The sequence below is a fragment of the Rissa tridactyla genome, chromosome 1, assembly GCF_028500815.1.
Source record: "Rissa tridactyla isolate bRisTri1 chromosome 1, bRisTri1.patW.cur.20221130, whole genome shotgun sequence".
Taxonomy (NCBI): Eukaryota; Metazoa; Chordata; class Aves; order Charadriiformes; family Laridae; genus Rissa; species Rissa tridactyla.
Window position 1 is genome coordinate 151,579,277 of NC_071466.1, and position 17,539 is coordinate 151,596,815.

General features: G+C 38.7%; 1 protein-coding gene across 24 annotated transcripts in view; it reads right to left on the bottom strand.

Annotated features, from left to right (window-relative positions):
- CACNA1C (calcium voltage-gated channel subunit alpha1 C) overlaps positions 1 to 17,539 on the bottom strand; it is a 489,873-nt gene that overhangs the window by 402,575 nt on the left and 69,759 nt on the right. For all 24 annotated transcript variants that reach the window (XM_054201788.1, XM_054201724.1, XM_054201725.1 and 21 more), the window contains exons 2-3: positions 10,864 to 11,186; positions 7,217 to 7,321 (exon numbers count right to left, since the gene is read on the bottom strand). In XM_054201788.1, the coding sequence (XP_054057763.1) occupies positions 7,217 to 7,321; positions 10,864 to 11,186 (428 nt within the window). The remainder of the gene's footprint in view (positions 1 to 7,216; positions 7,322 to 10,863; positions 11,187 to 17,539) is intronic.

Genomic DNA, 17,539 nt, shown 5'->3' on the forward strand with positions numbered 1-17,539 from the left:
AGTGCTACTTCTGTAACAGTTACCCAACACTTTCCATTATTAAGATACTGTTTTCAGCTGCTTTTAATTGTGATTTTACTAGTTAATACTACAGTTTGAGGTTGGTTTCCATCTCAGGCTGAATACTTATGCACTGTTTCAGACAGAACAGTTTAACAATATCCACAGATTTATCCCAGTTTAAAAAAAAGCAACTCAATAACTATTTTCTTTAGTGATCATATTCTTTGCAACAAGGTTATACGAACTGCCAAATTAATGGTCTTTGTATCAGGGCTGCATCTTGTGCCTTGCCTACCTACATAAATTCAGCCAGATTGGCTTTCAAAAACCTCCATCTGCACAGGCTCCACAGCGACTTGCTAAGACTTAACACCCAAACTGTCATTACAAATACTAATCAGGCATCTTGCAGCTTCTGCAGACCAGAATGTATGTCCCACAGCCACAGAGCTGAGCAAAGGCTACAAAGGCTTTCAAGGACTCACGGAATAACTGTTCTCCACTGGTCTGAATCAAGCTGGAATAAAACAACTGAACTTTGAGTTGGGGCCGCTCTCTCAGTATTTGTACCACTGCCATTCAGAGATCATTGGGAAGGGCACTGCTGATTTCAAAAGCAAAAAGGCTAAGGCCAAACGAGGGACAGGCTCAGACTGGGCGACCGATGTGTTGAGAATGGAGTTGGAAAATAAGAACAAAGCAGCTGAAAAGGGCACTGGGATTGCTTAGTTACAGAGACCAGGTTTAGGAGCAGAAGGGAAGTCAGGACTAGAATTAACAAAAGAAGCAGGCAGGGAGCTGAAGCTGAGTGAGGATAGCACTGAGATCAAATGAGAAAACAGGTGAGTAACATATGAAACCACTGTGGAGGGCAGACTGCAGTTGGGAGGAGAAAGGGAAAGCAAAAGGGACAGGTCTGATGGAAGCTGGGCTAGAGGGGGAAAAATTACTTGGCAAAGCAAAGATAATGAATCAAAAAGCAACAAAAGAAATGGGGACATGTAGACATGAGAGATCTCAGAGCAGATCAAGAGATAGTAACCAACAAGCACAGACTGGGTGAGGACACTGGGACCACTGGTATAAAGAAAAGCAGAGGGCTGGGATTTTATTGGGACTCAACAGCAAGCCCTGTGCAGGACAGGAAACTGCTAATGAAATCATAGAAAGATAAGAAACCTGAAGTATGGACTCTTAAGATCAGTAAAGAAAGAGAACAGAAATTGCAGAACTGAGGAAGAGTTACAGCTCAGACAACTATAGCTGTGATAGGGGGAGGTTCAGAAGGAGGCATTATTGGAAGAAAAAGCCAGAAATAGCCCTTTTTTCAAAAATACAGAAGAGCCCTTCAAGTATATTCCTTTGCAGTGCCTGGAATAGAGCACAACATTCCTCTTTTTTGGGCAAACATCTCTGAATTCCTCTGCCAAAAATTTTCCCAATCCTATCTTCACCTGGTCCAAGCAGAGAACCACCTCTTACCACTGCTGATTATCCAGACATCTCAAGTGGCAGAGACCTGCCCAGCGGATCCAAAGTTTTGGTTCTGTGAGTAACACGTATAGGTGTTACTATCTGCTTTACCCGTTCAGTTTCCACAAAGATTAGGAAATGACACCACCGTGTTAAAAGAAAGATACAAAGGCTGCAAATTTAACCATCAAAAGTTAAGAGCCCCCCTCAAATTGAGCACATGAGCAAATTGTGATAGTGCAGTCCTACACACTTCTCTGTGGAAATTAAGTTCTGCCCCCACCAGTGTGAAGAAATGAGGCCTCCATCCTACTTTTTACCCTTCTTGTTCAGTTAGTGACCACTGGTATGGAACTGATTGCTACACAATTTATTCTTTTCTTGACAGTCTGTTCTACAGCATTCTTTGTATTGGTCTATGTGATGTAAGGCACTGACTAATTACCTTCACCATGAAAGCAATAACCAACCCACTTTACAGATGGGAAAATTGAGACAGCAATTTAACCAAGGCCACACAGTTTGCCAATGCCAGCAGACAAGCCTGAATATCTTCCTCTCAAACCCAATGCTTGCTCTTCCCCTCCATGCTTCACTACTACTAGAGATGCCGAGTATCAGCCTCTCCCTGATGGAAGCAGGGCTTCTGAGGACTTTGGGAAATGTCAAGCCTAAAATCCATCATATTCAACTTCCTTAGCAAATCACAAGTCCAGTGATTACTGGAGGAAGTCCTCGAGGATTTTTTGGAACAGTCTCCTTTCTTCTTCTCCCCATCCTGACTCCAGTCCCTTTCCAGCCTTCTCAGCTCCTCTCTTCCCGCTTCTCTCAGTTACTCCTTGGTTTTAAATTCTATAACTTCTCCCAGCTGTAGCAGTGCTGGCATGAGGCCCAAGCTAATAAACCTATCAGAGCTTATTAGCTTGATATCCACTCTATCCCGCCCTGCACCTCACCTCTAATGGTAGCATATCTCATTACTGTATTCACTTACTAGTTGGGAACTGTCACACAAGAGAACGATAGCAGTGACACAAGAGAACGATAGCAGTGACACAAGAGAACCAAAAGGCTTTTGTGCAGTATTCGTCCTTATCCAGAAAAGCCATCCTTTCTTCTCCTGACCCCATCACCTCCACTTTGCTCTCTAACACTTTGAGTTTGCACAAGAAAAATTGAGAGACTGCTCAATGTGCTGACTCCACAATTCTCTGATATAAAAATGCTGAAGTTTGTTATGCCATTATCTAGAAATGTAATATGTATATACAGCCACATACACACCTATTGTGTCAGTCTGCTGCAAATGCAAAAAGATTATGAACACTTTCTTCTTTTTTGTACAGGAATCACCTGCTCAACTGGATCCTACCATAATCACCAGTTAATAAAGCAGCCATACCTTCCTGAAAGGCAAGCCCCCTTTCCATAGGCAGGCATTCCCACAAACACTGGCTGGCATAAGCACTGACAAGCAAGCAGATATCCCATCTTTACTTTCACTGTGTCCTATTTCAGATTTAACAAATTAGTCTGAAGGTGACATCCCATTATAAGCTCACATATAAACACAAGAGATCTTTTTTTAAATTTAACTAGCATACAACAGGATTTCCTTCCTGTAATAAGGACAAGGGAGAGAAAGCGGAGCTATCAAAACAACACAAGGAATCTTCTCCTGCTGTTTATCCAAAGCATAAACAACCGACTGAGTCGACTTCCACGGAACGTGTTGTAAACCTTGGTCTTAACCTCATTATGTTATCGCCATACTGTGACATTGACCAGGCATATGCCATTTGCAATTGCCAGTAAAGTGACAGAAGCATTTTCCTCTCAGCTTCCTATCTTAGGCAGTCTATAGTTTTATTCCTAAATGTACGTTATCTCTGTTCTAATGCATAATTGAAGGGATAACAAGCAGAAAGCCTCCATATCAGTTCCAGCCTCTCATGCAGGCTAACTTTAATTCCACTCAAACTAGTTCCAATTTTCCTGACTACATCAAGAGAATACATAACTGTTCTTTGCACAGTCATGCATGAGCTTTCTTTACTTGTAAATTTAAGCAAAGTGTCAGCAGAGTTCATTAATACCGAAAAGATTTTGCACCCAATACAACTCCCCTCCGTTTGTGAGATTTCAGTAGTTTTCCAACAAACACACTGCAGAAGTAAAATATAAGAACTGCAGAAGCCAATTTCAAGCATTTGTTTTTACTACGTTATGTTGTTCTGGCATTTTTCTTAAATCCCGTGACAAAGACGCTGCAGTGAGCATAAAAATACAAAATCTGGGGTTTAGTATAAATGTGCATTTGAAAAATGGAAGTGCTTCACAATCCAAGTTACCATCCCTAGACTTGATAACAATGGTGTGAGGATTTATAGGAATTATTATTATAGGAAGCCAGATTGCAGGGAACCGGTCAGAATATCTGTGTAGTATTTGGCCTAAACTTGTAATATGTAACAGCTAATCACAATTCCTTGCTAACAAGGGAAGGAAGGAATTATTTATTGGACTCTTCTGTATTTAGTTCCAATGCTCATATTTATTACTGTGGCATCATATCAGATAGGTCTTGCACCTAAAGACAAGGCTTATTAAAACAGAGATATAACTAAAGGTTACTGGTTTTGTAACATGTGTCTCCAAGACTTCTGTGGAAGGCATACAGCAGTAAGTATGCCTTATTTGACCAGTGGCTGATCACATCTGTGAAATTCATATAGAGCAATTATTTATCAAAACATTATTTAGCTGTCTTTTTTCTACTTTTACAGAGAGAAGGAAAGAAGCCATTCACACAATTAGAATTCCTTTCTCTTCTCTGACCACCCGCCACTCTGTTAGCTTGTTAAAAAACAACTGATTGAATTTTTACCTCAGTCTGCAAGGAAAACATTGTTTGAAAAGTTATGATGAAATCTTAGAGAAGGAATACTCGGACCCTAAGGGAAAAGTGGCAGCTTATTGGAAAACTGTTGTGTCACTCTCAGGCCTCGTTAAACAGTTACTATCCATCATGTGTTTTCTGTATATAGTTTCTTCACATCTCAGGATATTTGTGGTGGCTCAGGAAGCCAGGGACATGAGAGTTTTGTGGCAGCTTTCCCCCTAAAAAAACTAAACTGCAAAATGGAAATGAATCAAGAGTTCTTACACAAGTGAAAGTTTCTTCTGGGCAAATTCTGTATGCGTTCGGTCAGACTCACACTTCTGCACAGTACACCCATCTGTGCACGCTATTAACCTACATGTACCCATTGCAGACATACACTCCTTTCCTGTTTCAGATTATAGCCTTTGGAACTCCAGACTTCATGGCTACAAAATAAGTCTGATTGCAAAATACAGGTTCACAGGTAGGAAAGAAATATTTAAAAAAATCAAGTGAGTACATGAGCTTTTACAAGAACATATTATTAACCCCAGCTTCTTTCTAGCCACTTCCATGTACAGTCTGGCTCTTTGAGAGTAAGGTCCCACTCTCCTGCAGTTCCTGCCATCTGGAATAGCTTTTCTTTAACTACAAGTTGCATCTATTCTTTCATCCCATTCCAAAACACAACTAACACATACTTTCACCCTTATCTCATCTGTTTGCCTCTACTTCCCCTCCCTGTTGCTCAGTATTTTACTCACTGATCGCAACATACAACTCTTCACCATTCTGTGAAAAGTTTGGGAATGCAGCATATGATGTATAATCAAGAAGTTTGTTTCCCAACAGCTGTATATACATGCCAAGATATATGTATATCACCCAGACAAAACAAAAACAAAACAAAAAAACCCCACAAAACATACAAACCCTAACAACCACAAGCACAAACAGGGATTAACAGGAGATCATAGAACAAAAGGCTACAGAGCAGTCAGAGCTTCGGGATTTATCTACAGTGTAGAATAGGGGCTTAATTCCACAAGTGCGTGCCCCTCATGGGATACTAAGTATCCCATTTTCCATTTTCAATTACTTTTTCCATTAAGACCGAAAGAATGAAGTGTAGTCAAGCAGACTCCCCCATTTTACTTTCTTCTCCCCTTACTTCTGTGACACAGAAGTTTAGAAAAATTGACAGTGCCTCCTCGTCCTCCCCCCCCCTTTTTTTTTTTTTTTAAACAGGAGTGTTTTGAAAGATTGACCAAATGATGCAAAAGATGTCTTGGAAAACAGATGCAGAATAGAAACTCAGCTCACAAAGTGCATATATTTTCTGATAGTAGAACAGTTTCAATATACTTCATTCAATTATGAATATGCTCCCAATCTAGTATTAGCCAGCAGTCTCCTCACTGAAATAAGGTAAATACCTATACCCACACCCAGTTAAACTCCAGACAAATTAAGAGTCCTCTAGCTTTCAACTCCACTTTGGTTTCCTCTTTCAACCTAGCAAGTCAGAATGTGCGACAAACAACATACTGTCTTTTATAGCCAGAGGATCAACTGAATCTGGGTTTTTTAATAAAACATACTAATTTTTAAAAGGTACCATACTGAAGTGTTTTAAACATACACACCACAATTCATCATTGTTAAACACTAAGTCAAGCTAGCAGAGACAGCAGCAAGAGAGGAACAAGACCAACTCACTTATTCTGTAAATACAGAGAATAGTTAAGTTAACAATCACTTATCTCCTCCTACTCCAATTTAAAACTTCTTTAAGGAGTTACAGTGGAAGAGCACTACACTACAATTTTTTAGTTCATTTTTGTTTGTTTTTAAGCACAGAAGTATTGTTCCAGCAAAGTCCTGAAGTTTGCAATTTGTTTTATACAACTGCAAGAGATTTTAATCATATAACTGACTTCCAAGAGCAGCACGGATCACTTTAATTACGACGTCTGTCAGCCATCCCAATTATCCCTACTTTGGAAGTATAGCTTTGTTTTCCTCCTACGTTGCTCTAAAATGTCTTATGTCTCAGTAAATTTTAATCAGGAAATAACAACCCAACTCTTAAACTCTAGGAGCAAGTTTTCATCCCAATCCAGCCAGACAAGTAGAAGATTTGTTCACATATTTGAGAGGAAGAAAAACGTTTTCTGCTAATTCAGTGAATTGTGTTCCAGAGCTGGTTTGTGTTGTGCCCTTACTGAACCGAATTCTTTGCTATAACTTCATGCTAAGCCGAAAGTAAATACTCCCGCCTTTTTATATGGACAGGTCTATCCCAAAATACCAACATTAGCATCAGTGGTGACAGAGGAAGATGTATACTCCCCCAACAAGTAGGAAAAAGAAAAAAAACAAAACCCATGAACATTGTTCAACTAACATGCCTGTGAAACGCAAGCATTAATGTACTTCCTAGAAATTAGTCATCAAGCTGTGCTCTCGTGTATCACCTGAGAGGAGGGGAGTATCGATTTCACAATGGCACTTTGTAAGACAAACCCCCCATATAATCCATGATCAAAAGATTTCTTCCACAAACACCTGCAGTTTCAAACTTACCAAGTACTTTGGAGCATGCAAAAATTTGTTAACCAAAACATCACATTCACCACCCGCACGATTTCTGGAACATTCTTTTCTAAAGCCAGCTCAACTGAAACAGGTGCTAACATGAATAGAAGAGACATAACACTCAAAAAAAACAATTTTTACTTTATTATGTTCTCATCTTTGATGGATATATTTATGTTCCCTAGCTTCGACAGTCTCTCTGGTCACTTTTTAAAACAACTTTCAAAATAGTAAGACTAAACACCATCAAGGACTTACCAGATTGGAATTGGTGGCATTGGAATCATCTTCTGGAAAGGGGATATAGATAGCTAAGGCCACACAATTGGCAAAAATAGTCAGTAAAATAATTATTTCAAATGGTCTGAGGAATGGAGTTAAGGAAATTGTTCCAAAGTGTGTACACACAAAATAAAAAAAAAATAAAAAAAAGATTTATAAGAATTCTGTTTAAAGAAAACATTCCAAGCCCCTTATATTCTGAAAAGAAACATATGCCTTTTTAAGTGCTTTTAGGAGCTCCCAGCCAAGAATCTTCCTAATATGTCAAAAGCAGTGTAGGCCAGTCGCGTGCCAGAGTAAACACAGATTTCTTAAAAGTTTTTTCTTCTTCTATTTATTTAGATTGCATTTTCCCTATTTTCCTTCAAGTGTGGCTGTACTATTCTTAATAGCATAAATTGGTTCTAGAAGGACTGTCATCTTTCCTCTTATGATTAGTTTCTCTCAGTTTTTTCCATCTGCATTTAAAAACCCTGAAATAATTTTAACAAAAGTTTTGGGGATTTTTTTTTGTTGTTGTATTTCTTTTTCTCCTTTCTCACTCCCTCTCTCATATCTCAAAGTTAAATGCAAGGTCCCAAGAAACACATGCATACATTCAGTTAGAAGACACTTAAATGATGATAAAGTTTAAGGCAAAAAAAATGGCTTTATCCAAAGTGTGCTTATACTGCACATTGCCATGTATACTTGTTTTGTTTAAAAATTATTTGAGGGAGTATTTCTTTTTCTTTCACTTGCATTTCATTTAGCATCATAGGGAAAACAAGCATGCCTACACAGTATATTAAGGACACCAGGACACTAAGAATTCCTTATGACAGAGAAGCTAGCATCAATTCAGGGGCATTTCAGCCTGGCATCAAATTTGTTAGGGAAAACAATCCCAAACATTTCAATGTTCAATGAGAAAATCCTGCACAAACTTTATGCCCCACTGACTGCTCATTGGAATGAAAGCATTTTTCTACTGACCAATTTCCTGGCACTGTACTTCATCTACTTTGGTGGACTCCTTTACCTTAATCGTTGTGAAGTGTCTCTAAACTCAAACTAGAGACCAGATTTCCTGTCTGTCTACATATACTTGCCTGCAAGAGTATCCTGGAGGCTAGCTCTGAGATAACTCACCAGTATTCTGGAGGGGAACGAAGAGCAGGATAGGACAGGGAGAATGTCAACACAAACAAAAATGTCAACACAGCATCTATGAGTTTGGTCAGCAGACTACTGTTTTCAGCAGGTTTTAGCAGGAAAACTAGAGATCAGGAGGTGCAGCAGCCTGAACTGCAAGATACACACAAGTTCCAAGCACCTGACCACTGTGTATGCTCAGCTATGTTCTACATTTCACATATGGAAGAGTCAAAGGGTTCCAAACTCTCACCAGACTACCGTGCTTAAACCTATGAATACTAGGATATGTATGATAATATGGAGGTAGAAGAGTAGATCAGGGTTAGTAGATTACATGTGAAATCAACAGGACATCTCAGGTTGTATATATAGCGTTTACTCCATAAAGACCTGAATTTCCATAGGTTTTCCTTTTCTTAATTGCTTTTTTTCCTAGACTTTTTGGGTTTGGCAGGGTTATTATCTATAAAGTTATCACTGTTTATGCATATTTTTTAACTTCTGTTCTCTTTTTGCACTGTAAAAATAAAATGGTATAAAATCTACAAATACACTGCACACATAGCAGAAAATTAATACACAATTAAATCTGTGCAAAATAAGGTAATTACTTGATTTCACTTTTTCTTATACACAATTGCACCTTCAGGCCCTTAACGCTATAATGCTTGGGTAAAAAACACCACATAAGTACCATTTGATATTTGTTCAATATCTACTATGCATAGACTTCAGTGGTTTAGCAAATTAAGCTAAGCTTTTCACAGTAGTTTTAAAGTCATTGAAGTGTTTCACACTTATAAACACTAGATGTCCAATGAGAAGTTCTGATGGAAAAAAATACTTCCATCAACTCACCTAAAACCAAACAAAACCAAAAAATGCAAGCATCAGCATCTTTGAATTGCTTTAATCGCATTGTTTGGTCCTCTCTTGATCTCAGCAGTGCTGTATCCTGTTTTACAGCACATCATTCCCATCATTCATTGCTGACCTTATTTATTTATCAAATGTCACTCTGTGCTCTTTCTCTAATGACATGTGGATACTGGGGTGCTGGCAAGTAAACCAATATTCAGCTTCATCCTGTTAGTCATCATCCATCATCTCATGCTTAAACTATCAGAGCTATGCCAGAAGGGACAAAAAGTAGCAAACTCAATCACGGGGATTAAAAATTAGCATCTGAAGAAGAAAGGAATAGGCAGGTAGGTAGTTTAAGGACATCTAAGAATTGACAGGAGCATTTTTAACAAGTTCTTCATCTGAAAAATATGTCAGTGTCAGCAAGACCTAATATACTCACGTTCTGTTTTCATCTTCCTAGCATCCCACCAGACCCCCAAAGGAACAATATTATCACATTCTTTTAAATGCCATTATTCATTTTTTAATCATATTAAATACTGCCAAATTCTGTACTACCTTCCCTTGACGTGCTTATCTACACCTAACAACATGCTTTCTTTTGTATTTACTGAAGAACCCCGTTAGCTTGCGATTTACTGACAATTACTGTTCAGGGTTAGTCTTGCTTTCTCTTGGGGGAGGCGAGGGAGGTATATTTTGTTTCAGTTTGTGTTTCAGACCAAATTCTCAGATTCCAGCTTATACTAAACAGACTTTGGTGGCTGAAAAGACTTTGCTCCCTCCACATGACAAAGCCAACAGCCAAACTCTCACTGACTTTCCAGGGAAGCAGCACTGATCATTACATTCTGCAGTTCTTTGCCACTGGTTATCATCTAGGATCTGTGACACAGTCTGTCTCTTGTTCAGACTACTAGATCTGGCACTGTACTGCTTTTGTACATTTTGCAGGATTACTTAAACCATCTTTCTTTTCCCTGCTTCCAGATAACCAGTACCTCTTACCACACGTTGGTGAGCCTTAGTAGTTTAAGTGGAATTCCAATACAATTAACAGATGTTAGCCCTGTTTCAGGGTCTTATTGCACACGTTTGGGTTTTGTTTTTTTAATCCTCTTGTCCCATTCTTTTCTCCCTACTGTAGAAAGTGTGATGCCATGTCTTTAACAAAAAAAAGCGTATGATTCAAACTACTAGAGCTGTTTAACTGGTAGCACCTCTTTAAGTGCCTGTAAAAAAAAAAAAAAAGAATGGAAAGACAGCAGCTGCTATCAATCCCATAGAGTCAGTTCAATTCTGGCCTCAGATATCTTGCATATCTCCCATCGATTTCAGCCTTGGCCACGTGTTTTAAAAAGAGCAGAATTCAACCCCTAACCTTTACCATTCAAACTTCTAGTGGTTTCTTACACAAGGGTATAGTTAAGGCTTCAATTCTAAACATTTTTTTTCCCCCAGCATAAATGATCTCAGTCAAGACATCAAAAACTATTCGTGTACTTTACATTCCCAGTGATGCCTTTCAACTTAATGTATTGATTTCTTCACACTTATGAATAGTGCCTGGTGCGCACAAACAATTTGCTGTTTTCCAAGTGAGAACATCAAAAAGGATATTTCCATTCGACGATGCTGATGCATGCCCTCCGGATGGGATTTTTCAGTGTTAAACACAGCAGTGCCCGGGGAGGACGTGTAGCTGTGGTGGTACCCTGTTTTTTCTGTTTCCCATACTGCTGCCGTTTTCTCTGCGTGGAGCTAGCTGTGGATATTGTTGCATTGCCAGCACTACCCATCAGTTTGGCTTGCCTGGCAGCATCAATCGCAGCTTGCCAGGACAGAGCTGCCCCCGGAGTAGGGATATGCTCTGGGGCAAGCCCTGCAGCTGCATTGGCATTCATGTTGGCATGAGCTGGACGGGGACTCCCATAGTTGGAACCTGTGAAAGGAGAGGCGAAAAAAAAAAAAGAAAAGCATAAATTTGTAAAGGCATTTTTTAAACAGCAGAAGAGACAAATAGTATTTTTTAAAAACTTAAGTATCAGTAGAATCAAGAGCTAATGTTAAGTGTAGGGTATCCACTTACTACCAGCTTCTTCCTCCAACTGAAACTCTTAATTTTAAAGTAATACTGCTATGCAATCATTTGTCTTGCAACAGTCTCCTAACAAGAGCCAATGGACACTGAGATGTTAGAAGTGCCTCCAGTCAATAGTATCTCCAGGGATTCACAGAAGAGAAACTGTCTTTTTCCTATTTTACCCGCACATTTTGCAAGTTGGATTGTTGGAAAGCTCAAAAGGTGAGGCTAGTTCTCATCCCTTTATCACACAGACATGCAGCACTATGCTATTTAGTACATGGCAAAGCACCCAAACTAGATTCTCAGTTCCTATCATAAAAATCCTTGTGTTTTCAAGATTATCTCGAGGTAAAGTGAAATTTTAACAATTAACTTAATTCTCTCTGCAAACAGTACATATGTATAAGCCTTAGAACAGCCTGACTTAAAGGGACACTGAAGCAGAAACTGGAACACAAAGGCAGAGTTCATGGCTTTTGTGCTCTGTAGAATGCTGTGCAGACAGTTTAGGCCAACCAACATATATTCAGAAACTGGAATGATTCCTTATCCTGATAAGCTGATTTTAAGATAGATGAAGTATTGAAATCAACGGAGGAACAATTATTTAAAAAGCATTTGATAACAAGAATGCTAAGACCCAGCAGTCCCAAGTTCTGCACCTCTCTTAGCCAAAACTGACAGAGCACATGCTTTTGCCCAATCATAATAATAGAGTATATATGACAGGTGATATGTGGCTAATATTTAAAAGGTCTTAGCAGTACAAAAAATGAAGGTCACCTTTTCAAGCTAGTGCAATTGTTCCATTGTTTCAGTAAAGACAGTTAAGTCACCTATGCCTCTTCAGTGAGGCTTTTCCAGCAACTCAAAACAAAACTTCAATTACTTCAAAATGAGTGAATTCTGAAACTTCAAAACAGACCCCCTTACTCTTCGGAGTATGCTTCAATTGAGATATGTGAGAACTTGTGAGATATTAACCGAATTTTGCCACGGACACTTCACAGAAGAAAATATAAGCCACGTTAGAAAAGTGCAACATAAAACCTACACAAAGTGACATGAAACTTTAATTAGGAAGAAAGTCTTGTTTGGATATGTTCTGTATAAGATTGAAGAGACTGCTTACCTTCTTTGTGGACTTGCGAGTTTGCCTGTGGCCCATATGTTGGGATACAGGTAAAGGGAAGCCCAAATGGTCTACAGATCTTATTCCTTCACAGGCTGTGAAACCAGAGTTCAGTTTCAACACACTGCACACTCAAGAGATTGTGTTTCCCCTTACATCTGATCAGCAGACGCTTTGCTGATCAGAAAAAGTGTGCATGCAAGAGACAGACAGTAGAAACCCAGTAAAGGAGTTAAATCACCTTTTATTTCGAAGCAAGCTCAAAGTCTACTATTGATCGTGTTCCACATTAGATTAATATAGAAATATGGTGTTACTAAATAGATTAGATGGGCTCCTATAGACTACTGGACAAAGGAAACCGAAGACCACATGACACTGTGTTCCTTAAAATATCATATGAGAGACATTTAAAACAGGTTAACAGGCAAACTGTTCCTGAATAGAAATAATTACCCAAGATGCATATTTCATAGCTGGATGTGCAGTGCCAAGATATCACAGCAATGACTGCACTACAAATGAATTACAGTAGGTAAAATAAATACAATCACATTGACACACAGAGTGCAACAGGATATGCCTCTACCTAGAAAGCATGCAAGATTTTTAAATTCATCTCATTGAATCAGAAGGAAGGACATGATAGAGTCAGATATTATTTTATGTCAGGCATTGCCATAAAATTTCCAGGCTGTTATAGTTCCATTGCATAGCAGGAGAGTCTAGAGCTTGTCTCTGCTCACTGAAAAACCTCCTAGTTGCAAACCAGCCAAAGGAAGCTGGTGAGTAATATGACTCTGATATGTGAAAGGGAAAGCTGAAAGAAACAAGAAATGGGAAATAGTTAATTCACATCCCTCAGATTTTGAAACTGAAGAAAAAAAGCTTTCAGAATCGCACAGGCTAAGCAGATTTCCTCCATGAAGCAGGCAATCAACTGGCAGACAAACTTAGTTTTCTAAGGCTAAGCAAATTGTACACAGCACTACTCATGCGATACATATTTATTTTCAGACTAGTTCCAGATGCAGTTTTTTTTCTCTTTAGCATGTATTTGACCTCCCTAGCCTGAGGCAAGCTAGAAAGAAAAATAAATGGAAAATTACTCTAATTATTCTCCAACTCCAGCTCTTCTTTAATACTGACCGGTTAGAGTGGATGAATGACGTGTGTGTTTTCCAGTAAAAGCAAACTTGCTGATCCATTGCCACTGTGTTCTTATCATGCTGACTAGACCATGTGGTCCTGAAAATAAACAGCTGCTGCATCTTAATGAAGACTTTTTTGCAATTTGGGAACGTGTCAAGCTTCTTCATTATTATTGCTTATTAGTTAGGTTTCACATGAGGATTCCAGTCTATGCATTTTGACTTCGATGTGCCAGCAAAGTTAAGGATACAACTTCTGCTGGTTTCGTTGCGTTTGCTTCTGCCATGATCACCAGTCCCATAACCAAGTGCTTCATCTCAAATTAATTTCAAAAGATGAGTCAGTAATGACAGATTCATATTAACAAATATTACAAATATTGATTACTGATAAGGATCTGTGTTTTATGAAGCTCAGAGACTGCAGACTCTATCTGTACTAAATAACTAATAGCAGTGACAAAGGACTTGATCTACAGGCAGTTTATAGAAAAAGCATCAATTGAAGAGTGAAGCACACACAGCTTCACAGAAAGTACATTCAAGAACTGAGCACAATATTTTCAAAGACAGCATAGCCAAACTTTCAGTGAGAATGAAATTCTACCCTATAATCTAAATGCTTAGTGTTAATTCCTAGGAATTAAGCAGAACACAATTCATATTGAACTTGTGAGGCACCCTACTAAATTACACCTATAGCACTCATTTCTCCCCCACAACAAAACTTTGATGTAACCCAAGAGCTGCAGTTGCTGGATTTGCTATTTTCATTTTGCAATGTAGCAGTTAAAATACTTCACCCAATTTCACCACTACAAATAAAGTCTCATGATACCTAAATCACTTTAATCATATTTGTTCATACTGTTATTAAGCTGGAAGTTGACCAGAAGTGGGAAATGGAGATTCAGCCCCCACCCACGTGCAATAACTCACTAAGCACTGTGATCCACAGCACCATCACCCTGCTAATCCCTATCACCCTTTAGCAAGAATTTGTACTGTTGACTATGTCCAGCTGGTGCACAAAACTCTCTCAGGTAGTTCTGTGCTATGGATCATGAGTTTAAGTATTTGAATAGTAATTAAACATAAAAGTCCATATAAGCGAACAAAAGCGATTACAAAGTGTTTGTGAGAGACTTTAAATTTCTGCAAAACTACTTCAAATGCAGACATAACAGAAATACACAACTGAAATACAAATGCAGACAAAATAGAAATAAAAATCAGAGTTCAGTCAGAAAAGTAACAGATAAGGTGGCTATACAACAGCAAATGAATCACGTTGCACAGAATACCTGACACTGCAAACTTACAACTAAATCACCAAATTGGTCATCACCAAAAATCACTATTAAAATATACGGTGATGACCATTAATACCTTTATAAGTGCTATTTGCATTCTAATAACACTTGTCATGCTGCCTATTAGCTATCTCAAAAGCATCATTGAAAAAAAACCTAAGCAGTGACTGTTCTATATGAGAAGTAGGCAAGTTAATGACACAATGGAATTGCAACTTTTGAGTTTCTTGACTTCATCTAATTAACCACACATTTATTTTAGAGGAATTTGTGTTTAGATTAATTCTCTAAATGAAAATAGAGCTATGCCAATGTGGAGTGACACCATTCTTTTTTTCCATCACTTTAAAAACATCAGAATCCTAAAAATGCAAACCTTGAAACTCTGTTGCATGACTGTATTTTTCCCCAAAACAGAGAAGAGATGGGTACAGTAAAAGACAAAAGTGGTTAAATCATAATGTCTCAACTGAACACCGAAAGAAAGCAAACAAGGTAGGAAACTGGTTACACTATTAAGGTTGCATGTAAGACCAATTCAAGCACCCAGGAAAAAAAGTTATAAAAGACTGAAGTGAGAGGTACCTAACAAGAAACATGAAGAATAACACACAAAAAAGTCAGTGCATGAGACTATCTGTCAATAAGAGGAAGAATGGGGAAAACATTGATCCATTAACCCATGGGAAAAGGAGAGCATTTGACAGATGATTGTAAGAAGGCTTAAGTGTTACACAACATTTTTGCATCAATTTTTACTAAAGAAAAACCCATCCAGAGCAAGATGACTAGTGCAATTAATCCCCAAACTACAACAGGTACCGTTTCCAACTGTAAAAGGGAAACAACAAGTTAGAAAGTACTTAAATAATGTCCGTGGTTTCAGCTACTTAGGTACCACACCCTAGAATATCCCAGAATATTTAAAGAGCTTTTTGAAATACTCTCAATACCGTTAGCTGCTGGTTTGAACTCATAGGAGACAGGAGAGATCTCAGAGGACTAAGAAAGGCTTAATAAAGTCCCCAGTTAAAAAAAGTGGAAAGAGGGGAAATTTAAATCCAGTTGAACTTCAGTCTCCAGAAAAAAATCTGGAATAAGTACAATAAACAAGTGTCAGCAAGTACTTGGAGGACAAGGAGAAAAACAGCAGTAGACATGGATCTGTCATGAATACATTCTGTAAAAGAAAACTTATTCCTTCCAGACCTGTGTAACAGAATTCACAGGCAAGACAGAAGCAGTAGGTGCCATGTCTCCTGACTTTATTATAGTTTTATGAGGTCTTGTATGACAGTTTCACAAGGGCATATGAACACGAAAAAAATTGCTATAACGTGAGTATGAAACCAGTGGATGCCTGACAGCAGTTGCCATTGGTACACAGTCTAAATTGGAGGATGTGTCACATGGAGGTACCCGAGTGCCTGCCCTGGATCCAGTTCTGTTCAGTGTTTTCATTAATGATCTGGATGATGAAATGGGGAATAGTGTTATTAAACAAGCAGGTAACTATGAAGCTGGGAGGTAAAGCAAATACACTGAAGGACAGGATTTGAATTCAAAATGAACTTCACGAATTGGAGAAATTTTTAAAAATAGAATGGAGTTCATCAGGGACAAACGCGTAGTATTTAAGCAAAATGAATCATCTGCCCAAATTATTTTCAGAAAAGCCTTGGGGGTTATAATGGATCCCCAGCAGAACAGAAGTTGATATTGTCATACTGCCTTCTTCCCACAAAATGCAATCATCACAACTGAGTATATAAACAGGGATAAAATCCATGCAATGCTACAAGTAATACTTCTCTTCAGCTCAACATTGGCAGGGCTTCAGCTGAAACAGAGTGGGCAGTTCCAGGTTCCACACTTCAGGAAAGATGTAGCTCAGTTCAAGCTGACCAGAAGAGAACAAGGAGACCAACCAAAGGCCTAGAAAACACAAGCTATGAGGCAAAGTGACAGAAATGGGAATGCCAGAAGCTGGACTGCTGCTCCTGAGGGTGTGAGGGGGAGGAGGGTATGATAACAGTCTTTATGAATGTGTGTGTGTATATATATTTCATACATGTTTTTAATATATATTTATAGATACACGTGTGTGTATCATTTCAAAGAACAGAAAGGGAATATCTATCACCATATTCATACTGAATAAGCAGAAGTAATGGTTTTTGCAGTAAGAAAATTTCAGTGTGTACCTCAGGAAAACACTTTAACTGTTGTGACACTGAAGTACACCCATTGACTTGCTGGATTGGTGGCAGCACCTCCCACACTCTAGGCCTTTTAGACCAGACCAGAAAAACATTTCTCCGAAATCACATAATGAGGCAAGATTTATATACAGAAGTAATTTCTTTTGTTAGTCTAAGGCAAGTTTCACCTGAAGGAAGGCCTTTGCCTAGAAAGCTTATGTATTTCTTCCATCTGTGAAACTATCAGAAGAGACCACCCCCAAGCAAACCCTGCTTCGCTCAAACCTTTAGATCACCAGAGCTACATCAGCACATTTTAAGACTTCCACGTGCATGCTCATCACTCTGCGGGAAGAAAGGCGAGGGCCCTCAGTCCAGTTGACCTGGAACTCTATTTCTTTGGTTTTAAAAC